We start from the raw sequence: 24,536 nt of genomic DNA, 5'->3' as shown, positions 1-24,536 counted from the left end.
CACTATAGTGTTAGCTAACATCTCCAGCTCCTCACATAATTACCATTTCCTTTTTATGGTGAGAACATTTAAGATCTGCTATCATAGCAAAACTGACTTCAGAGCAAGGAAAATACCAGAGATAAAGAAAGACATTCCATGATGATAAAAGGACCAATTCTTAACAAAGACATAAGAATCCTTAAAGTGCATGCAGTGACAGTGGTTCTTTTTATTTTTTCACACTCATTATGACCTTCTGAGATACCAGCACCAGCTGCCCCATGCCATCTTCACAGCAGTTTGGGTCCCAGCTCTGTGCAGCCCCTTTCCTAAGCATCAGTTCAACCACTTTCTTTTGCTGCTCTTGCAGTTACTGTATCTGTGTCACCTCAGTGCTTCTTTTTTGCATTTTTAGTTCTCTAATTCCTTATTTAAATTTCCTTTATTAAAATAACTGACAAAAATTAACTCAAAATGGACCATAGACTTAAATGTGAAATGCAAAACTATAAAACTTCTAGGGGCTTCCCTGGTGGCGCAGTGGTTGAGAGTCCGCCTGCCGATGCAGGGGATGCGGGTTCGTGCCCTGGTCCGGGAAGATCCCACATGCCGCGGAGCGGCTAGGCCCACGAGCCATGGCCGCTGAGCCTGTGCGTCCTGAGCCTGTGCTCCGCAACAGGAGAGGCCACAACAGTGAGAGGCCCGCGTACAGCAAAAAAAAAAAAAAAAAAAAAAACAACTTCTAAAAGATAAGAGAAAATCCAGGTGAACTTGGTTGGGTTTGGCAATGCCTTTTTAAATACAACACCAAAAGCACAATCCATGGGCAAGACATCTGTACAGACACCTCACCAAAGACAATATACATATGGCAAATAAGCAGATGAAAAAATGATCAACATCATATGTCTTTAGAGAATTTCAAATTAAAACAATTCGATAGCACTACACACCTATTAGAATGACTAAAATCCAAAGCACCGGCATCACCAAATGCTGGTGAGAATGTGGACAGCAAGAACTCTCCTTCCTTTTTGGTGGAAATGTGAAGTGGTAGAGCTGCTTTCGGAGACAGTTTGGCACTTTCCAATAAACTAAACATACTATTGCCACATAATCCAGCAGTTGCATTCTTTGGTATTAACCAGCTCTCCTGGTTGGAACACTTGGAAGATTAACAAATTGCCTGTTTTTGTTTTCATATAGAATATATAGTGGACTTGTTCACACTCTGAATCTGAGCCATTGTTGAGTTTGATATTTGATTTCTTGTGTTTGTCCAAATATCCAAGAACTATTAGTCCTGTGTTCTGACTTTCACAAGGAAATAAAAGTTTCATTCTTTCAAGAAGTTACTGCATGTGTGACCATGTATAGATAAAAACAATATTTCACTTAAATGTGGAAAATGGACAATTAGCTAGAAAGCCATTCTAACTGCACACTGGGTCAAGTTCATAGCTTATGAAATCTACAAATTACCCCCTTCAGAGTTGCTTGGGAAGATAGTTAAAACGTGACTGTTAAGTTTACAAATGATAAGGATTGCTATATGAGACACAGTGATTATCTTAGATGATCCCACAATATAGTTGCTGAGATAGGACTAACCTGAAATTAGAAGTTGTATATAGAGCAATGGGTGCTAAATTTAATGATAAAGATAGTAATTGCTATGGGATTCTGATGGTTGTTTGCACGGTTTATGGCTCTAACCTCAAAGACGCCCTTTCTAACAAGGCTAAGGCCTTGTTTCTGTAGATATTTATATATGGTGGATTGTAAATGAAGAATAAGACTTAAGGTATTTTACACTCTGTCTTGGCTCACAGGTCTAAGAACATTTGAGTGGGGATGGGCCAAAATGGGGTGTGGAGACACATCTTCCATAGAACCAACGGCCTTGAGGGAAGAAATGGAATGGATGTCTCTTGGTTTGATTTCCTTACTTCCTGTTTGTTACTTATATGTTTGCTTTTATAAAATTAGGATCATATTTTATATTCTTTTTTCATTATGTAAAACATTAAGAATGTTTTTGGAGATCACTAAATGTTCCCCAAGAGGATATTTTAGTAGTTATACTCAAATTTATATTAATAACTCAATTGTTATACTTTTATGTTGTTTTTCCCTCGCTATTATTAATAATGCTATAGTGAATATCCTTGTTTCAGTGTATGTATGATGATTTGATGAAATTCCTAGAAGTGGATTTTTGGGGTGTGTGCCTCAACATTTTATCAGCTTTTGATAAATATTGCTGAATTGTTCTCTAGGAAGGTAATTTCAATTATAACTCTATAATGATATTTAAAAGTATCATTTTCAGCCATTGTTGACAATATGGATATTATACTTAATTTTTTTTTTGGATAATCTGCTAGGTGAAAAAAGCTGTCCTGTTTTTGTCCTGTCCTGGTTTTGATTTGCGTATCTTTGATGACAAGGGAGTTGAATATTTATTGGTTGTTTGTATTTTTTGTCATTTTATGTGTTGTTGTAAGTATTACTATCATTATTTGAATGGGAATGTCTAGTATTTCATTTCCAGGTGTTCTTTGGTGATGAGTTATGTAAGAGGGAGAAAGAAAATGTGCAGGATTGTGGTTGACACGTGAGCTCTGGAGTTAGGCTTTTTGGATTTGAACCCAGCTTCCTGAGGGATCCCCCAGCTGCTGGTCCCCAGGCAAGAACTTGATTGGCTATAGCTAGTAGAATATATAAGGAGGAGCATCTTAACTCTGAGTTACGGGAGTAAAGATGGCTAAGGCTCTCAGAAAGAAAGTAACCATGGCTGGCAGCTTACCCCCAGAACCCCTTCCTAAAATAAGGTGTGAGTCAAGTGCTCTGTTGATTCACTGTTTTGAGACAGCTCTCTAAAACGTACAGTCATGGTTTCCCACAAAATCACCTCATTGCAAATGAGGACATAGATCCTGTTGAAAAAAAGAGAAGGGAAGAAAGGGTAAGAGGGTATTTCTAACATAATCTAATGGTTTTGGAATCTTTACCTGTGATATTCTCTCTCAAAAGGTTATTGAATAATAAAGCACAGGATGCCTGACATAAATTGAGGAGATGCACTCTTATGAATTGACTTATTGGAAAAAAGGCCAAAAATTCCATTTATTAATTTTGCCTTCACCTTTATTTTAACTAACAATTTTTGACCTACTTATCAATTTATTCCATGTTGGTCATAAGAATTTAGCTTGTGACTTTAAAGTCATTCCTATTAAAATAGCAGTGGCTTTCCTCACTCCTTCCAGAGACCTTGTCAAAAAATGTTATTTTTTCCACCTCAAATATAGATTTAGCCTACAAATACTGAAGCGATAATTAGGGCTTATGCAAGATTGTTTCACTTGAAAAATTAGCTGCTTTTTTTTTTTTTAAAGTTTTACTTTCCAAATCTTTCTAGTTTGAGAGTATAGCTAAAAAAAGAAGGTATTTTAAAGTCATGGCTTACATAAATGATTTAAGTAAGAAATGTGTGAGAGGAAAAATGAAAAACATTACTCATTGACCCCTTTTGTGTTACTGGTTGTCTCTCTTTTAAATGCACTTTTGCATGTGTCATTATTGTAGCTTGAGCATCTAGCATATGTCAGCCTCCCCAAATTAGAATGTATTCAAATTTCTCAATGGCCTTTTATCAGGCTCCTAGAAAAGCCAGGTGCACAACCAAAAATTAGTAAAAGTGAGAGAATGTAATTGCCAAGGTGTTGAAAATTTCTTTCTGATGAGAAGCCACCGTAATCAAAAGAAACTGCCCTAGCAGCATCAGTTAAGATGGACTCTCATGTGAGATTTTTGAAGTATGAAGGAAATCACATTTCTTTTTTTTTCAGGTTAGATGTTACCATTTCTGATAGCTCTTCCAAAGTTAGGTTCCTCGTTCCATAAAATAAGCATTTCACACTTCTTTCTGCCATTCCTGTTCCTAGGTACACGAAATTCTTTCACAGGTACCATCTTTCCACATTCCTCCATAGAACACATCCTTCCCTGACTCCAGGCCTTTGCCCTGGCCATTCTGGCTGCCTGGAATGCCCTCCCCATCCTTCTTTCTGTGGCTCATTTTCTGCCTTCTCACCGAAGCTTTTCCTCTGTTGTAGCATTTATTACTTTGTTATATTGTGGTTAGCTGTTTGCCTGTCTCCTCCAGTAGGACTCAGCAAGAACCTCGTGGGACCTTGTCCTATTCATCTCTGTATCCCCAGTACAGGCACACGATGCCTGGCACATAATAGGTGCTCACTGAATGATGTTTGAGTCACTTAGCCAGAAGGTTAAAATATAAGCGTCACTTTGCAGGCTTAGAAACGTTCTGTTCATTCTAGTTGATTGCCATTATCCTGCCGTAGTCTATAAGAAAGTAAAAAATGCCTTATGTTCAGTGGTTCTTCCTGACGGCTTTATAGTTGAGGTCTTTGTTGGGCCTTGCTTTGAGAGGCTTGATAATCTGCCACCAGGTGTTCTGTAATTCCCTTCCTTATTTGGGTGACTAGGTTCCTCTGATTTCTCTGGGATCACTAACTCATGGTGTGCCTTTTAATGCTGGCTGGAATAGATAGTGTCTGATTCAATAGGCTTTTATTGCTTAACTAAAGGAGAACAAGCCATATGGTAGTTAACTAGCTTTGCAAAAGATGATAACTTAGTGGCAAATAAACTGGCCTTGTAAATGCAACAGCCTGGTTAGTCAGGGGAGAATTGGCATAGCATATACACAAGTGCAGAGGAGTGCTGAAGGTATACTAAGTGGCATGGAATTAAAATCATGTGTTGCCTTTAACAAAGTACACCCAGTAAAAGGGGATTGATCTAGGGCTCAATAATCCAGAATAATTAGAAAGATACTGTAGGTTAATGTGTGTACTTTGAGGTCTTTGTTGTGGACCATCCAGCAACTGATGTAGACTTATAACATGTAAGGGCTAGAAAGAATATTAGATGTCACTTAAATTTCAACTTTCACATTTTAGAGATGAAATGGCCTTAAGTGGTTCTCATAAGAACACAGTGCAAGAAGATATTAGACCTAAAACCCAGAATCTACATCTTTTGACCCCAAATGCAGTTCTCTATATCATACTCTGTTATCTTTTTTTTTTTTTTTTTTTTTTTTTTTTTGCGGTACGCGAGCCTCTCACTGTTGTGGCCTCTCCCGTTGCGGAGCACAGGCTCCGGACGCGCAGGCTCAGCGGCCGTGGCTCACGGGCCCAGACGCTCCGCGGCATGTGGGATCTCCCTGGACCGGGGCACGAACCCGTGTCCCCTGCATCGGCAGGCGGACTCTCAACCACTGCGCCACCAGGGAAGCCCTGTTATCTCATTTTTTAAGGATAGCAGAAGTCAGTGAAATACATGGCATTAGAATCATGCGGACAAAAATCCTTCTCTTACAAACTACTGACATCGTAAATTACTCTCTTCTATCAATCACAGCCACCTTTTCTTTAATGGGAGAAGGGAAATTCTGTCTAAAAGATCAGTATGCTTTTTTTTTAACATCTTTATTGGAGTATAGTTGCTTTACAATGGTGTGTTAGTTTCTGCTTTATAACAAAGTGATTCAGCTATACATATATCCCCATATCTCCTCCCTCTGCGTTCCCCTCCCACCCTCCCTATCCCACCCCTCTAGGTGGTCACAAAGCACCAAGCTGATCTCCCTGTGCTATGTGGCTGCTTCCCACTAGCTATCTGTTTTACACTTGGTAGTGTATATATGTCCATGCCACTCTCTCACTTCGTCCCAGCTTACCCTTCCCCCTCCCCGTATCCTCAAGTCCATTCTCTATGTCTGCGTCTTTATTCCCGTCTTGCCCCTAGGTTCTTCATGACCTTTTTTTTTTTTTTTTTTTAGATTCCATATATATGTGTTAGCATACGGTGTTTGTTTTTCTCTTTCTGACTTACTTCACTCTGTATGACAAACTCTAGGTCCATCCACCTAACTGCAAATAACTCAATTTCATTTCTTCTTATGGTTGAGTAATATTCCATTGTATATATGTGCCACATCTTCTTTATCCATTCATCTGTTGATGGACACTTAGGTTGCTTCCATGACCTGGCTATTGTAAATAGAGCTGCAATGAACATTGTGGTACATGACTCTTTTTGAATTATGGTTTTCTCAGGGTATATGCCCAGTAGTGGGATTGCTGGGTTGTATGGTAGTTCTAGTTTTAGTTTTTTAAGGGACCTCCATACTGTTCTCCATAGTGGCTGTATCAATTTACATTCCCACCAACAGTGCTGGAGGATTCCCTTTTCTCCACACCCTCTCCAGCATTTATTATTTGTAAACTTTTTGATGGTGGCCATTCTCACTGGTGTGAGGTGATACCTCATTGTAGTTTTGATATGCATTTCTCTAATGATTAGTGATGTTGAGCATCCTTTCATGTGTTTGTTGGCCATCTGTATATCTTCTTTGGAAAAATGTCTACTTAGGTCTTCTGCCCAGTTTGGATTGGGTTGTTGGTTTTTTTGATATTGAGCTGCATAGCATGTTAGCTCAGTTGGTTAGAGCGTGGTGCTAATGATGCCAAGGTCGTGGGTTCGATCCCCAGCATGCTTCTTTTAATTGTCATTCTTAACTTTTCACATATGGCGTTGAGTTTTGGGGGTGAGCTATGTATTCTCAGAAGATATTTTAGATTCGGGACCTTGATCAGCTTTATTCACTGTAGGTTTCAGTGATTGCTGTGAATGATAACTTCAGAGTTAGGACTGGTTTCCTAGTGATGACTAGAGGCTGAAATTCAATTTGTTGGAAAAAACTGAAAACTGAAGCCAAATCAGGCCTCTGTACCCGACACCAAATTAACTTTTGGAGACAGAGTTTTGGGTAAAGTAGAAATGAATAGCTTTATTCCTTTGCCAGGCAAAGGGGGCCACAGTGGGCTAATGTCCTCAAACCATGTGTCCCCAGCTGGGGGGGTATTGAGAAGTTTTGTAGTAATGGTTCAAAGAGGGCATGATCAGCTTGTGGACATTCTTCTGATTGGTTGGTGGTGAGGTAAGTGGGATTCAGCATTATCAACCTTCTGGTTCCAACTGGTCGGGGGTCTACATGCTTGTGAGCAGCATATCATTAATTTCTCCCCTCTAGTGGGGGTTTTAGTATCTGCAAAACAGCTCAAAAATACTGTTATGGGTATCCCTTGATGGGGAACCAGGACCCCGCCCCAAGACTGCATTATTGTCTCTCTTGACTGTTCCTCCCTTGTCTCTGCATCCCCTCCCTTCCCTAATTATCAACTGTTTGAACCTGCCTTTTGGAATGCAGGGAAGGTCCTGGAGGCTGAAACCTATTTCCTGTAATCAAGAAATGGGGAACACTGAAAGACTTTTGCGCCCAGGAGCCCCACAGGTCCTGCTCGGTATCAAAACAAGTGATGCCAACTGTAAAACTGATTGTGTGTCTCTGCCAGTTGTCCTAAGGGAAGAGTCATTTGATCTTAATGCTAAAATCACAGTTGAGAATGTGATGAATATGTTTGAATGTCTTTAGGACTTAAAGGTCTAGTTTTAGAAATTGAGCTACAGAGAGAGGAAAGAAAGTATTTTGTTTTGATGTTTATTTATTTTTGCATCTTACGACTACTTTGTTACACTAAATCAGGGAAAACGAACATGGCATTTTAATTTTCTTAATGAAATAAATAGGATTCAACTTTGCTTACTGCTTCCTAGAAATGAAAACATACTGAGAACATTTAGAAGATTAAATGACAAATAAAACTCTTATTCAAAGTGGCACATGCTAAACGATTTTAAATTTAGGAATTGAGCCATTCACAAACTGAATTCGAGTCACAGTCCCTGCTGGGTTAAGCAACTATTATCTGTGTTCTGGAAATGTTAGAGTTTAACCCAAGTCTTCTTTGCAGTTTGTGTGTTAAGTACTGTGTTCTTGAATTATAAAAAGCTCCAAGGATGATTAACAGCCCCCAACTGAAGGAAACAGTCTTAGAAACTAACCTTTTAAAGTTTTAGCATCTCTAATAGGCAGTTTTTCTGTGGCTGTAAAACCCAACACAAACGTTTTTCTCTCCTTGTTTCTCCATAACTCTCTTCATTAAAAAATGTTCCTAGTTAATTCTATTAATTATATCTTGTCTTGATGTTTTTCTTGGATTATGTGTTAATGGTGTAATTTTTTTCTTACTATTGTAGATAAGGCTGGTGCTTTGAATGAATGCGTTAGAAGTATTTTAATTCCTTTGGGTAGATGTACTCATTTTAATTACTTTTTTGGATTTGCTACAGTCTTAATAAGATTTTCTTTTAGAAAAAGATAGGACAAATAAAATTGGATATTTATAATACTGCCTGCATGTTATTAAATCACATACTTAGTGAAGGTTGGCATTTTTTGGTTAAATAAAAAGTGAGAAGACAGAATGCCATCATGGACTAGACTACATGTCGTATTAGTGTCAGTGGAAATGAAAATAATACCATTAACTGCTTTTGAATTTGTTTAAAAACACTTCTTCCATTCTACATAAACTATTGGGATAATCCGTGAAGTGAGTAATACTTTTTTTAAATCCGTATGTCCTATTTTGCTGCTAGGCACAGTTTTAGTAAATTAGGTTATTTTAGGTAAAGCTTTTCTTCTAATGAGTTCAAACTGCTTCATCCATTTTCCTTCTCATCCCATGTTTTTAAATGAGACATTGTAGGGAGGAAGAACTGCTTTTGTTTTGTAATGAGGAACATGAGGTGGAAGGTGATTATCATCAACTCTGAGGTTGGACAAGTGGAGAAAGGAAGAGTCTTTTGTTGTTCTCTGGGTATCTCTGTCACATTATGGTTTTTTTGCTGGTGGTTAACTAAACCCTTTTATTTCCTAGAAAATGTTACTAGGCCAGGTATTATTTTACAATATTAACTTTGATCCGTGCTTAATTTCATTCACTTAATTGGCTCATTTTATTTTCCTAATCAGTAGAGGCCATTTTCTATCTTCATTATATCAACTATTCTTTCTGGCCTTGTGTCATAATCCAATTTGATAAGTGTACTGTTTAATTTTTATACATTTTATTCCAGAGACGATGTAAAGTAGCTTATAAGACACAGAAAATATACAAGATAACATCAATTAAAAGTAGGGGGCTTCCCTGGTGGCGCAGTGGGTGAGAATCTGCCTGCCAATGCAGGGGACATGGGTTTGATCCCTGGTCCGGGAAGATTCCCACATTGCCATGGAGCAGCTAAGCCCGTGCGCCACAGCTACTAAGCCTGCACTCTAGAGCCCGTGCTCTGCAGCAGGAGAAGCCATGCCAATGAGAAGCCCGCACACCACTCGCTGCAACTAGCAAATGTCCACACACAGAACAAGGGCCCAACACAGCCCCCCCCCAGAAAACAACAAACAAATAAATTAATTAATTAAAAAAAAAAAGTAGGGCTCTACGAAGAAAGAAAAGCAATGGTTGGGCTTTAAAATGGAGCTAGGACTAGATGAAAAATTATACTGTAATGGCAAACAAAAGATGTCAAATAAAAATTACTCATTTAGGGTCCTCCCTGGTGGCACAGTGGTTAAGAATCCACCTGCCGGTGCAGGGGACATGGGTTTGAGCCCTGGTCCAGGAAGATCCCACATGCCATGGAGCAGCTATGCCCATGCGCCACAACTACTGAAGCCCGCACACCTAGGGTCTGTGCTCTGCAACAAGAGAAGCCACTGCAGTGAGAATCCCACACACCGCAATGAAGAGTAGCCCCCGCTCTCCGCAACTAGAGGAAGCCCACGCGCCAGCAAAAGACCCAACACAGCCAAAAAGAAATAAATAAAATAAATAAATTTTAAAAATTTATATAGTTGATAGTACATATAATTTTTTAATTTAATTTTTATTTTATATTGGAGTATAGTTGATTTACAGTGTTGTGTTAGTTTAAGATGTATAGCAAAGTGATTCAGTTGTACATATACATATATCCATTCTTTTTCAGATTCTTTTCCCATGTAGGTAACTACAGTATACTGAGTAGAGTTCCCTGTGCTATACAGTAGGTCCTTGTTGGTTATCTATTTTATATATAGTAGTGTGTATATGTTAATCCCAAACTCCTAATTTATCCCTCCCTCCCACCATAGTACATATAATTTAAAGGAAACTAATGATTAAGTGAAGTACAACTATTCTTGCTATTAAAACTAGACAGAATTTTATCTTAGGCACTGTTTTAATTGCAAGAAAGAGCTCTTTATAACTATGGTATAAAGATACAGGTTTTCTCTAAGAGCATACTCTTCTTGGAGCATTAAAAGAGTGGTTGGGCTCCTAAATCATTGTTTTTTTACCCAAACTTTTGCTAAATACTTGGAGGTCATGAGCCTGAGATTGTCTTCTCTGACACAGATGGGAATATATCTGTTCAGAATTGCCTGTTGCACCCAGACCCTTGCCCCTTAACCATAATGAACTCAGGATGTGTTCCCTGTCTTCATTTAAGGCCTTGATAAAGACATTGAACAGGATAGGACCAAAGACATCAAAGCACTAGCACAGGGGTTCTTTTCTAGTCTGGGGTCTCCCTGAGGCCAGAGGGTAGAAATGGGCCATGGTTATGGACAAATCCCCTGTCATCTTAAGAGGGACTTTACAGGTCAGGAAACATTTTTGTGTGAGGAGATATTGTAGCTTTCATCAGATTCTTAAAGAAGTACATGTGGGCTTCCCTGGTGGCGCAGTGGTTGAGTCCGCCTGCCAATGCAGGGGACGCAGGTTCGTGCCCCGGTCCGGGAAGATCCCACATGCCGCGGAGCGGCTGGGCCCGTGAGCCATGGCTGCTGAGCCTGCGCGCCCGGAGCCTGTGCTCTGCAACTGGTGAGGCCACAACAGTGAGAGGCCCGCGCACCAAAAAAAAAAAAAAAAAAAAAAAAGAAGTACATGTTTCCCCCAAAGTTAAAAACCTCAGCATCAGAGACCTCTAAGACTTTGTCAAGCCATCAAGTACTTCTGTGGTTCTTCTGTTATCTACCTATCTGTACATCAGAATGGGTTCCCTGTTTTCTTCTCTGTTGTATCTAGTAGGTGCTTAATTAATATTTGTTGATTTAAAGTGAATAGAAAGTCACATTTTCCCAGTATGTCTATAAAACTCTAACTTGAGGGAGTTGGTCAGGTGCTTTGTGAAATCTTACCCTGTGCTTTTCTCTTGGCCCACCAATGAACTAGCTAGATCTGCAAGTTAATGAAGTTCATTTGTCAGGGTTTGGTATGGGGAAAGACTTGTTTTGGTGTCTAGCAGTATTCTTTTCTCTGCTTATGACCTTATAGGCCATTTGTTCAATAATCCTTTTTGGCGGGGGGCGGTGACTGCACCACACGGCATGTGGGACCTTAGTTCCCCAACCAGGGATCAGACCCGTGCCCCCTGCAGTGGAAGTGCAGAGTCTTAACCACTGGACCGCCAGCGAAGTCCCAATAATCCATTTTAAGACACTGGTGTGAATCAAGCCCCAGTTTGAAAAGGAGTATGTTTGTGTATTTGCCTCTCTCCATCTGCTGACATCTGTACCATTTTTTACTTGACTGTAATTCTGTGGCCATATTTTCAGGCTCTTTAAGAATCCAGGGATATAATTTTTGTGGGTACAGCCTAGAATTAATTTGGAGAATCTAGGTATCTCTTCTTGGAATTCAGTTCTTCCTTAGCCGTATTATTTCTGCCCTTTTCTTCTCCCTGATGATGAAGTCAGGAGTAAAAGGGAATTGAACTGCTGTGCTTTATTCTGTCCTCTCTCTCTAGCAGTCATGATGACCATGTCTGAACTCCCCATCAGCAACAACAACAAAATCACCCCAGAAACCATTCTTTCATCATCTTCAGTATTTGCACAGGACTGATCTCATTACAGTTTTGTACCCTTTGACCTACTTGTTAAAGTTTCACGTGACGTCCATTTGTCCTAGGTCATGTGTGTCTCTCTTTTGTATGAGCTCTTTTTTTTTAATTGAGGTATAGTTGATTTACAATGTTGTGCTGATTTCTGCTGTACAGCAAAGTGACTCAGTTATACACATTTATACATTCTTTTTTTATATTCTTTTTCCATTATGGTTTATCCCAGGGGATTGGATCTAGTTCCGTGTGCTTTACAGTAGGACCTTGTTGTAATAGTTTGCATCTAAATGTAATAGTTTGCATCTATAGTACTAACCCCAAACTCCCAGTCCATCCCTCTCCCTCTCCCCCTCTCTTGGCAACCAGAAGTCTGTTCTCTATGTCTGTGAGTCTGTTTCTGTTTTGTAGATAGCCCTTTTAAAATATGAGGAAACACATGGCTATCCATGTTGTTATATTCTTTCTGTATATACCATTCTCTCATCGTCAAGATGATCCGTTTTCATACTGTCAGAATGGGGGTTTTGAGAGCCTCACATCCCTCGTGAATCCATCTGTCATTTAGAGTTTCTGACCCTTGATCCTGATCCTTATTTTTTTCTCTCAACTTTTCGAAATCTGCTTTCCTTCAAAGAACAGGATACATTTCTATGTATGCCCGGGATTCAGTTCCTGGTCTATTACAAATTCCAGTTTTACATTGTTACTTTCCCTCAGGGTTTCCATCATTTCTACTTTACCAAGCAGTTTATCCTTATTGGTTAGAAGTCCTGAATCATGGTTTCTCTCACTGTTTCATTCTGAAAACTAGAACTTGTCAGAAGGCAATGTAGAATTTATCAGCAGAATATGATGAACAGAAGATGTTCAAATAATTGGCATCTCCCATGATATCACCATCTTACATCACTATCTTGTTTCTGAGTTAGTTTTGTCATTTCTGTTAAAGATAAGCCATCTACATCTTCAGTTTGGTGAGCACTCTGATTATATGGCCATTAGTGTGATATTCTTTCTCCTTTTAAAGTCACTTTAAATATATTTTACCACATCTCATCCTAGGTCAGTGGCTTCCCAGGCATGTGCCTATTTTCTTGACATAGCTTGTTCTTTTGTCAGCTTATTTTCACTGGACATTGAAGAATGTCCATTAGCATGAGATCCAATCTGCAAGGTTTCAATGACTATGCAATTGTAGTTACAATCGTTTATAAGGTTGAAAATTCATTAATAGCCACTAATCTTTTCAGTCTTTGTGCTTTTCTATACGGACATCTAAGACCCTATGTATTTGACCCAGGCCTTTTTAGCTTTCATGCCATTTTCTCCTATATTTTTGTACTATAGTCAAATTACCCCTTAGCATGAAGCTTAAGAAGATGTACACCTTCTTGCTCCTTTGGATATTTTGGGAGGGATGCCCTGCATGCTGACCCCCCCTTTCGCTCCACATTTCCTCTTTCTTTTCCCCATTTTTCTGGGTTAAATTAGTATCCAGAGCACCTCTGCATCTAGCTTGTAACTTTTTCTTTATTGCTCACTGCTTCCCTCTTCCATTTTTCTAGTCTTCCAAGGCTTTTTTTTTTTTTTTTTTTTTTTTTTTTTTGCTAATTTGGGATCACCTAGTGTTATAAGATTCTAGCCATTATTGCTGTTATTGTCTGCTTTGAAAATTTCTGGACAAAAGAAGAATATTCATCCTAAGGCTTTTTGAAGATTAAAATGACTCAGGAAAAGTATCTACAGTGTGATTCCTCCCCTTCCTCGCACCACAGGCCTCACTTTGTATTACACAGCGAGGTTTGCAGGTGTGCAGCTCTTTCCACTAACAACCTTCAGGGCTGGGCCCATTTTTGTGGCTATACCTGACTGAGGTTGTCAGTAAAATAAAATAAAAAAATAAGAAGGTTATTGCCTTGCTGCTCCTCTGTTACCTTACCTGAGATATAATGTTCGCCAAGTAAAAACAAAAACACTTGTCACCTGAGGATGAATTCTTATCCTTCTCCGAACTTTAAAGTACAACTTTTCAGAATTATAAAGTAGGAAGGGTGCAGGGTAGAGAAAGCAACCTTTTAAAACAAAGTTCAAATCAATAATAATTAACATTTCCTAGCCTCTATTTTCCTGCTAATAACCAAAGACAAGTACTAGTTAGAGAAGCCTCAAGTGTCTGGATTTCTGGACGTACCAGATGGTGCTGCATAAGGACTATGCATCGTGCCAGGGAGAAGCCTGGGTTGCTCTTAGCTACCACCTCTCCTACATCTTGACCTTGTCCAAGGACACTTAAACATGCCCAGTGCTTTGCACTGAGGCTTTTTCTTTGTTCTTTATTCTCTATCTTACCCACTTCTGATTTCAGGAGGTACATTTCTGCCATGCTTAGTGAGTGCTCTTGTGAGCTTTTATTTTTACTTCTTCCTTAACGAACTTGTTCTATTCATCTTTTTCTTTTCAGATTTCCTTTGACTCTCATGTTACTGCCTGATCTCACCAGATCCCCCCTCTCCCCCACTACATTGACTCTTTCTCACTGTTATTTCTCAAGATCACCCAAAACCAGTATAGAAGCCTTCAATTTCTTCAATAGCTAGCATTAAGGTAGTTCTGCCTCTTCAGTTTTTTTTAATTTTTTTATTTTATTTTTTGTAAAATTTTTTCACAGATTGTCTGAAAACATATGTTTTCTTCTTTTGGTTTGTACTTCAAATATTTTCTTCCTCTGCAATTAACTCTGCTAACCAGCTCTGAGAAAGCTTTGATTTTTGTATAGAAATTTTCAATACTGTTGAGTGTTGATATTGTGTTGACAAATACTGCCCATGCATTTTTGACAATATGAAAATCATTCATATTAGGATGACAAAGCCTGAAACTGATTATGTTTAACCAGATTCTTACTTTTCATCAGAGTTGTTTTAGCAGGACACATTCTTCCACTCCATTTGTTGTGAAAGTCATGATGTAATTGCCCTTGGTAAAGAAACTTGGTCTTAATTTGGTGGTTTTTGTCAAAACTTTCTTGGTGGAACCAGAAGAAAATCGCTATTGGTTACCATCAGCAGTTTTGGTTTAAGTGAAAAGGGTTACTTTTTTTTCTTTTCCGATATGTTTCTCGCTCCTGCTGAAGAAGGGTAGATGTAGGGAGACCAATTAGGAAGCTGATGCAATAATTCAAGCAAGAGACAGGAGGGCCTGAACTTTTGAAATAGCATTAGGTATGGAGAATAATTTGCATTATCTTCAAAAATGTAAACTAGAAGTGTTTCCATAACTTATTTCATAATGTTGTAAGTGCTTTTAGAGTTTAGAAATCACAGTTTTTCTTAAGTCTCTATTTTCTTTTTAACATGTCCTTTTGGTACATGGCTAACTAAGCAATTTATCACATCCTCCACTTTTGTATTTCCTAGTTTTGGAAACTATCTACTTAATGTCTATTTCAGCTTTTAAAAAAATTTTATAGGTTTTTCACCTCTTGATTATAAAAGTAAAATTAAACAAAAATAGCTTGGCACTGTCACCTAGGGATAAAAATGATTAACATTTCAGTATTAATTTCCTATGTGTTTTTCCTCTTAATTTTTTGTAGATATAGAAATAATTGAGCTAAAGAGCATATCTGTAAAGATTTATATAGAATCTTGCATTTTTATGAAGCGTTATGTTATGAGATGTCATTAAATACTATGAGAGCCATAATACTGATTTATCCTGTGGATGCACCATATATATTTTACCATTATTCTATTGTTGATCCTTCAGGTTGTTTCCAACTCATTGTTATTTTAACAAATGCCGTGGCCAATAGTTTCATGAATAGTCATTCTTCACGTATATCCTCAGGATAAATTTTTAAAGTCAAGAACTTCTTTGAAGGCTTGAATCGAATAAGTGTAAAGATGTGAATGAACCCTAATGGCTGAAATTTCCAACTAGTTGAAGAGGTAGAAGTAGTGCTTAGCTGCTCTGCATTTCCTGTGTCCACCTCCTGTTTACCTGGTCACCACCTTGGATGCATTGGGCTAGAAAAGAATCAATAGGCAGGAGGCCTAGTAACCTGATGAATAAGTAAGAAAGTGAAGGCTATGCTCTTGATATATCAGAGCATAGAGAAGTTTGGAGGAGAAGATATGGAGTACAGTGATGGGGAGTCCCCTTGCCTTCTGACTCATTCTCATATGAGTATAGATGGACATCTCTACCCACTATTTCAACTTGGATGCCCACATGTTTATTGACTCTTCTTTGGAGTTTCTGTTTTAGTTTTGTTAAGATCCTTCTGTTTATCAGAGAAGATAGCTTTTATCCATTATGTCCTATTCTTCTTCAGCTATTTAGAAGTAGTGCACAATAATGAAAATGACTCTTGTTAATCCCTGTTATTCTTTCATTATGGAGGGAGTGTGGTGTGGGCATACATGGTAGAATAGCAGAAAGGAAGGGGGGTGCTTAACCTCAAAAACTTCTGGAGAGTTCAGTTACTAGTTTAAGGAGACAGTATAATACAACTCTCCTTGTACAAGTCAGTTCGTTTGCAGATAGTTCTTTGCTTTGGGTATGACATCTATTAAGCTGAGCACTCTCAGTCTTCAAGACGATATTTTTCTTGGCACCAGAAAGATAATTTTGTTTTTAATTTAAAAAAGTATTTTTAATTAATTAATTTGGCTGCATTGGGTCTTAGTTGCGGCACATGGGCTTCTCTCTAGTTGTGTCATTTGGGTTCCACAGAGCATGGGCTCAGTAGTTATGGCACACGGGCTTACTTGCCCCACGGCATGTTGGGATCTTAGTTCCCCGAATAGAGATTGAACCTGCATCCCCTGCATTGGAAAGCAGATTCTTTTTTTTTTTTTTTTTTTTTTTTGCGGTACGCGGGCCTCTCACTGTTGCGGCCTCTCCCGTTGTGGAGCACAGGCTCCAGACACGCAGGCTCAGCTGCCATGGCTCACGGGCCCAGCCGCTCCGCGGCATGTGGGATCTTCCCGGACTGGGACACGAACCCATGGTGCCTGCATCGGCAGGCGGACTCTCAACCACTGCGCCACCAGGGAAGCCCTGGAAAGCAGATTCTTAACCACTGGACCACCAGGGAAGTCCCCAGAAATATAATTTTTTGATCTCAACGATGTTGACTGTAGTTTTTCTTGATCCTTGTTATTCTGAGGTGTTTTTTTTTATGTTGATGTAAAAAAATGATTTATCTTCTTTAAAAATGAATTCTAAAATAGCAGACTAACTTGGGGCATTCAGTATTGCTATAAAATTCCCTTTTGCTCTGTGAATAACTTTAATTCTGATTTTTAGAATTTCCAGTTATTAGTTAATAATTCCTTTTTCAAATTTCCATATTGAAGTTAATGATCAATCTTAAAGTAAAATTATTTCAGCAATTGCAGTTCTATCACGATCCTAGGAAGCTAATTACAGGAATAAATAAAAATGGTTACAAACAGCATTTGTATCTATATTTAAAAAGCAATTGACCAAGCAGATGTTGTTACAGATTTTTGTCTTTGATATGATAAATTTCCCATTAATTTTGAAAATCTGGGTTTAAGGGATGTGCTTTCAGATTTTGCACAGTTGAGCTGCAATTTGTGGAAGTTCAAGCAGCTGTACTGACAAACCATTTGACAAATTTGTAACTGAGGCTGTTTTAAGCAAAGTTTTAGAGCTTTATGTTTTGTATTTTATGTTCAGCCACATGTATTTGAATTTCTTCTATTTTTGTGGATCTAGAAGTTTGTATGTTTGCATATGTATTTATTCTTTCTCTCTCTCTGATTTATATGTATATTTGTGCATGCATGTGTGTGTGTATATGTATACTTACATTGTACATCCAGCCTAAGTTGGTTGTAAGGATGCATATACTTCATCTTTTTTTAATAAAAAATATTCAGTTTAAGCTCTCACTATATAATTAAATTTTTTTTTCTTTTTGCCTAGGTTGAAGAAATTGTAGATATTGGATCATTTGCCCCAGAAGACATTCATATTCCTAAGATTTATGTACATCGCCTTATAAAGGGAGAAAAATATGAGAAAAGAATTGAGGTAATTGACTTAGCTTGTCTGTCAGTATTTATGGATCTGACTGTCAGAGATGTGTCCCTGGGGCTATTCTAGATGATAAGGAATTAGAGCTGAACAGGAAGTCTTGCTCTGAATCTTAATAGGAGCTTCTCATGTGTCTATCTTGAGGGGACATGATTGTCTATGTAATTGTCCAGTTCAACAGTTCCTTGTGTATATCATCAAATTACATGCTTCTCTAGGCTGTGTCTTCTAGGCTTTTGTAACTGTCCTAATTTATGATGCATAGTTTTGGCTGGCTGTCCTAATGGGTAGAGGAGGATAATCAGGTCTTTGGTGGCTTTACCCCTGCTGGACTCTTAGTGTTTGAGTGTTCAGAACTGTCTATCTATCTTGAAGTCTTTGCACATTATAGAGTCCAGACAGAACATCATTTCCCATGAGTGTTGGGCTCTGGGCAGCTGGTGGGTATGAGATCATGGCAAGGAGTGGGTACCGGGAGCATTGGAGGTACTCTAAGGCTACTGAGAGCATGAAGACCAGCTGGACCAGAATTGATATCAAGATTCAGAAGTGTCTAGGGATCGGCAACAGAATAGACATGCAGTAAGAGATACCGTGGATTCAGAGATACCCTCTACCCGCGGACATCAAACAGAAAGGCATTCTACAATCTAAAACTAATGTCAGGGGCCAGGGATCAAAAATGGGACATTTGCAAACAGAAACCAGAGTCTGTATCAAGGAGATTTAGTAATGGAAATAGTTTTCTGGCTGGTTTCTGGATATTTCTATGATTCAGTTATAGCAAAACCAGTCTAGACTCTGCATGTGGAAATAGGCAGTTGGCAGCAGCAATCCCTGGTAAACACATTCTCACAGCCCTGCAAAAATAAAGTCCCAAGGTCTATTTCCTTTTCTTTATTCTGGCTCCATTCCAGAGCACCTGAGGAGAGTTCAGTTGCAGGAGCCTTAGAGTAACAGTAGTGGCACTCAGTGTGACAGTAACAGAGGAATTATTTGCTTCAAGGAGACAGAACAATTATATCTTCCTCTTCAAACATCTGACCTCTTTCACTTACTTTTTATTTAATTAATTAATTTATTTATTTGTTTTATTTATTTTTTAAATTTACTTATTTGGCTGCAGTGGGTCTTAGTTGCAGCATGTGGGATCTAGTTCCCTGACCAGGGATTGCACCCAGGCCCCCAGCATTGGAAGCGCAGTCTTAGCCACTGGACCACCAGGGAAGTCTTTTCACTTACATTTTAAAGAATTATTTCTGTCATCAAATTTTATCCATAGTATTCTTTTTAAATTTAAAAATTCTCTACATTATATTGCAGATTTGCCTTATAGTAGTAATGGGAGAGAGTTTTGTATTTCATTAGTGTTAAAATACAAAGTATACCTCAACCATGAATAATTTATTTCTGTTTATTTTAAAGCGTTTATCAATCCGGAAAGAGGAAGATGTAAAAACCACATCTGGTAAACCTGGAGATAATGTAAGGGAACGTATCATCAAGCGGGCAGCTCTTGAATTTGAGGATGGCATGTATGGTATCCTTTATTTCTTGCCCCCTGAGCTGGGCAAAGACGTAGCCCTCACTTTTTACATATTCATCAGGTTACTAGGCCTCCTGCATAGTGATTCCTTTCTAGTCCATTGTAACTTCTAAAGCAATTGATCAATTTGTACAGATGTGGCATCTAACCTAAAGGTATCAAGATAAATGAAATTAGAATTATAATCCTTTTGCCTTCTTGAAACAAAATGGTGACTGAAAATGTCCTTAGCTGTTCTCTAATATATAAGGAATTTCAGTATAATTTGGCATGTGGCTAAGGGTAATTGGGAGAAGAGATTACCCAAGGTGAGGGTTTCAAATCTCAGAAGTACTGCTTATAACCAGTGCTATTTACTTTCTCTGTGTTCTGACATTTACATACTCATTGAAACGTAAGATCCAACTTCTTAACAACCTCTTGTTTCCCCTGACAAAGATTCTGTGAATGTACCCTTTTATGTCTGATGTTTTGTAAGGGTATTCAATGAATGATTCAAATTCTGCTGTAGATATTGAATACTTTGTCAAAAAAGAGGTAGGTGAAGATGGTTTAGTGCAATTAGTGTTTGGATTTTGAATGTGTTTAAATAACAGTGAGTCTATTCACCATTTTGTTGATTTTCAAGACATCAACTGTTGAACTATATAATACAAATAATACGTATAAATTCAAATAGTGTATGATAAGATAAATATTTGTTGAATGGTGAATCCAGTAAAGCCATACTTAAAGGCCTGGGACAGGAAGTAGTAGAAACATGACATGTGTCTCCATTCTCTGAGCTTCCCCTAGTCCATAAAAATCTTCTTTCAGACTGATATTGACAGGAGAACTGTTTTTTTACTTTCTTTTTACCTCCACCACTTCATTTTTCTTTATCTTTCAGTTTATACATTGGGTTATGGTGGGAATTCACATAGGGGAAGAGAGTATAATAGTGCTTCCTCTTCCACCTCCAGTATCAGCAAGATATAGAGTCAACCAAGTGAACTGAACAGGTGAAAGCTAGTCTCTGGGTTTTCTTCTTACGTCCAGTCAGTTGGTTTACCATTGGTATTTTAACACTGACTCTGATAACGCTGATTTTTAGATATAATGGATTCTAGGTATCCTTTATTCACTGTCATTGTATTGCCTATGAAAAATATTTGCAAGTCAGTTCATATAAATGGTCTTTCCATAGCACCTACTCTTTTTCAACCCAAATTACATAGGCTTTTTTCTCCCTGGTATTTGACTTACTAAAAAATACTAAAGAACTGAGAAAATTATAGCATATGATGAAAGAGGGGGGGGTATAAAACTTGTAATTTGGGTTGCCCTTACCTGAAAATGCCTGCTTATAATTATAATGGAATTAATACCTCAGTGTGTTCCATGCATCACTGTGAGAAATGAAGTACAAATAAGTCTGCACTAGATTGTGATTTGGTAAGAGGTGAACCAAGAAGCTATCATCACAGCTTCATAGACTTACTGTATTCACAAGAGGTGACCTGGCACATTGAGTTGTCCTGCTAGCCTTTGTAGTCTATAATATGGCAGCATATACAAACTTAATCTTTTCTGGACTTCATTCACAAAGCACTCACTGTTATTAGAATCTCATCAGAGTGCCATCATTCTTTGCACTAATTGTGTCAAAGTCTGTGGTTTGCAGTGGTAGTGGACAGCAATTCCAGACAGCGTCAGTTTTTGTTTGTTTGTTTTTTTTTGGCCAAAGTGCACAGCTTACAGGATCTTAGTTCCCCAACCAGGGATCAAACCCAGGCCCACAGCAGTGAAAGTGCCAAGTCCTAACCACTGGACCACCAGGGAATTCCCACAGACAGTGTTAGTATTTCTTATCTGGTCAGCCTGCTTGTATTGAGAGGCAGGGTCGAATCCACACCACTGCATACAAGTCAGAACTTTGATCACCTAAGGAAGAAGATTTAATACTCTCAGTTAGCTCTTCTTTAAGAAAAAATTTTATTGAAGTGTAGTTGATTTACAATGTTGTGTTTAACTTCTGCTGTACAGCAAAGTGACTCAGTTATGCATACATAGATTCTTTTTCATTATTGTTTGTCACAGGATATTGAATATAGTTCCCTGTGCTATATGGTAGGACCTTGTTGTTTATCCATTCTGTATATAATAGTTTGCTAATCCCAACCAGTTAGCTCTTTGATGCTGTAACACAGCTTTTGTTTTTATATGGTCTCAAATGTGTTCACTGAAGCTTAAACATCCCCACCATCCTGTTTATGTCTTAAGGAAGGTTCAGTTACCAATGGATGTTATCACAGTGATCCGAAGGAATCTATACAATTTAGGCAGACATTCTGGTGTTGTCATAAAACTTTTTTTAAAATTCAAAAATGGTAGCCCGTTTTAGAATATTTTAATCATCTTTATTTTCAGTTGCAGTTTTGAATAGTGAAAAATGCTTTTAAACAAAGGTCAGGCCATGTTATGTCAGACATCAGTCATAATAAATCATAATACAGTCCAAATTTGCTAACTGTGTCTTACAATAAAAATGACCTCTTGGCTAGTTTTCTGAAGCCACTACTTTGATATCTTTATGGGGAAGGCTGTGATTAAGAGATTTTCTTTTTGAAAAAATTACAAAATAATACCTAGAGGGTGGTGGGAGAATGTATTCAGTGATTACATTCAGAGTAAGTACCTTTAAAGAAGGCCTGTGTTCAGATTTATTCATGTAGAAGATTTATGACATAATCTATCTTTTATATGCTGGACCTTAACCTCTTTTTTTCCAGCTAATTTGGGCATAGGAATACCGCTTCTGGCCAGCAACTTTATCAGCCCCAGTATGACTGTCCATCTGCAAAGTGAAAATGGAGTCCTGGGTTTGGTAAGATAGAAATTGAAGTTTTATTTATTCAATCTTGATGGAGAATGAGGTGTTTTATATAGTGAAATCTTCTTATAACTGAGAGTTGTTACCTTAAAGTTCCCAATCTTGTTTTTCTTTCTTTTTATCCTCATAATAAAATATTTAACTTTTCCCATAAAATGGTGGTACTTGTGAGCACGTCGTGTTGTGTTTTTTGGAGTAGATGGTGGTTTCCTGACTATGAGCTTTCCGACTGCTCCTCCTTTGTCCCTGTATCAGCTTCCATCTCCCCTATTGCATCTGCTTCAGAGATCTCACGCCATCCTATTTAGGTAGTTACTTTTAACCTTTGTGTGATTGAACAAGATAATGAAGGTCATTAACAATTCTACATTAAATAAAAATCAGTAAGTCTCAGCATGAGAAACTGAAGAGTAACATTTCCTTTTAGGACAGGACATTTTTTGACAGTTGATTAATTCAAGAACTTCTCCTCATGTAATACTCGTTTGAGGCCAAGTTGTTCAAAAGGGTAGAATGTTCCCTTCCTCAAGATTAACCTTCCAGATGGGCTCAATATTCTCATAGAATTTGGCCATTCTCTTTATTCAATATTATAATAAAATTAAGAAATACTTAAGCTTCCTGGGTAACATTTTTTATTTGCTTATTAATTATGGCAGAGATTACTTATAGTCTGACAATTTATAATATTCCTAATCTTTTATTGTTTTTCAGTAGCTCTTAACTGTTAATGCAGTACAAATTGTACATATGGAACATGTATATCCAGTATTTAAAATATAAATAATGGTCATGAGAGTGTAGTTGTTACTGGTTGAGGCAATAATTGTGATCACTTTCAGAAACACAAAAATGATGTGAGTCTGGATAAAAGCAAATTCATATTGCAGTCAAAGACTTAAATTTTTAAGGTACCTTAAAGATTGTCTAGAGTGACCAGTTCCCTCATTTTGAAGACAAGGGGAATAAGTCAATATGAATTACCCATGGTCACTGTTTAAAGAAAAATTTACACAGGTCTAAAATATTAGTTGCCATTTCAATTTATTCAAAGAATAAATTTTTGGTCCCTTTTTTTGAAAGTATGTTAAAATTTCACAGCCAATATTTCCTCATTCTTGGCTCTAATTTAGACCTTTTCTTTTCCCTTTTTCCATTTCCTCCCTTTTCGTTTAATAAATGTTATGTTATGAAACTACTCCAGGTAATTAGAGATGGTTTATAAGAATACATAGAAAATTAAAAATCAAAAACTTAGTGAGAATTACCAGGCAAAAAGAAAATAAAGGTATCAAAACTTAGATGGACTGAGAGATAAGGTTAGAACTCCAAATCCGAGCCTTTAGGTGCTACATACCAAAAAGCTGAAACTGCTTCTCCAGACCCTTCTAGCCAAATAAGGCAGCCATTTAGTTTGTATTCATTGATATACTACCAGGAAGATTTCTGAATAACATCGGCTGCATAGTAGGTACTAAATAATTACTTTTTTATTGACCTGTGTTTCCAACAGCTTAACATTTCTTTCAGACTTTGGTAGTTTTAAGAAAATATTTTTCACTTACCCAAGCACAGTTTTTAGCATAGAAAAGACAAATCAACATGGAAAACAGAGCCACGAAAACACTGGGATTATTTTGAAAAGGTTCACCTCAAGTCTTTTGATGATTTCCTAGGGTTTTAAGCAAAGTTACTTATATTTCAGTTTTAGTGTGTGATTCAGTGAGAAACTTCTTTTCCTAATTGAACATGTGCTTTATTTGACAGGGTCCTTACCCATTAAAAAATGAAGTTGATGCAGATCTAATCAATGCAGGTAAACTCACTCATTACATGTTTTTCCAGCCTTCTCCTTTGCTATTAATTTAGTTCTCTGCCAAGTAATAACAAAGAGTTGGGCTTGTTTCTTTGTCTTTTCCTGGAGAGTATGCCACTGTATTTTTCATGGAGGAAGCGAGAGAGAAGCCTTCCTAGTGCCCTCTTGGTCCGGATTGCCTGTCAGAGGTCTCCCCTATTTAGGGCAGAGTAAGATAAAGGAGAAATTGCAGGAGGGGCTACATATAATGGTAGGAGCTTTGGTGGGTCAATCAGTCAGCGTCCTGAGAGCACTCTCAGGTGGGGTAACGAGGAGAATTAAAGGAAGGGACAGTTTACAAGGGTGCAGACAAGATTAAGGGA

At 38.0% G+C, this 24,536-nt stretch overlaps 1 protein-coding gene across 4 annotated transcripts in view; it reads left to right on the top strand.

Moving 5' to 3' along the window:
- OXCT1 (3-oxoacid CoA-transferase 1) overlaps positions 1 to 24,536 on the top strand; it is a 144,570-nt gene that overhangs the window by 53,286 nt on the left and 66,748 nt on the right. For 3 of the 4 annotated variants that reach the window (XM_019930091.3, XM_019930094.3, XM_073802082.1), the window contains exons 8-11: positions 17,830 to 17,937; positions 19,366 to 19,480; positions 22,258 to 22,352; positions 24,126 to 24,174. In XM_019930091.3, coding sequence (XP_019785650.1) covers positions 17,830 to 17,937; positions 19,366 to 19,480; positions 22,258 to 22,352; positions 24,126 to 24,174 — 367 coding nt within the window. The remainder of the gene's footprint in view (positions 1 to 17,829; positions 17,938 to 19,365; positions 19,481 to 22,257; positions 22,353 to 24,125; positions 24,175 to 24,536) is intronic. The other variant, XM_073802083.1, reaches the window with a different exon arrangement.

The sequence above is a fragment of the Tursiops truncatus genome, chromosome 3 (genome assembly GCF_011762595.2).
Source record: "Tursiops truncatus isolate mTurTru1 chromosome 3, mTurTru1.mat.Y, whole genome shotgun sequence".
Classification (NCBI taxonomy): Eukaryota; Metazoa; Chordata; class Mammalia; order Artiodactyla; family Delphinidae; genus Tursiops; species Tursiops truncatus.
The sequence above is the reverse complement of the archived record's forward strand: the minus strand, read 5'-3'. Positions and strand labels throughout refer to the sequence as shown.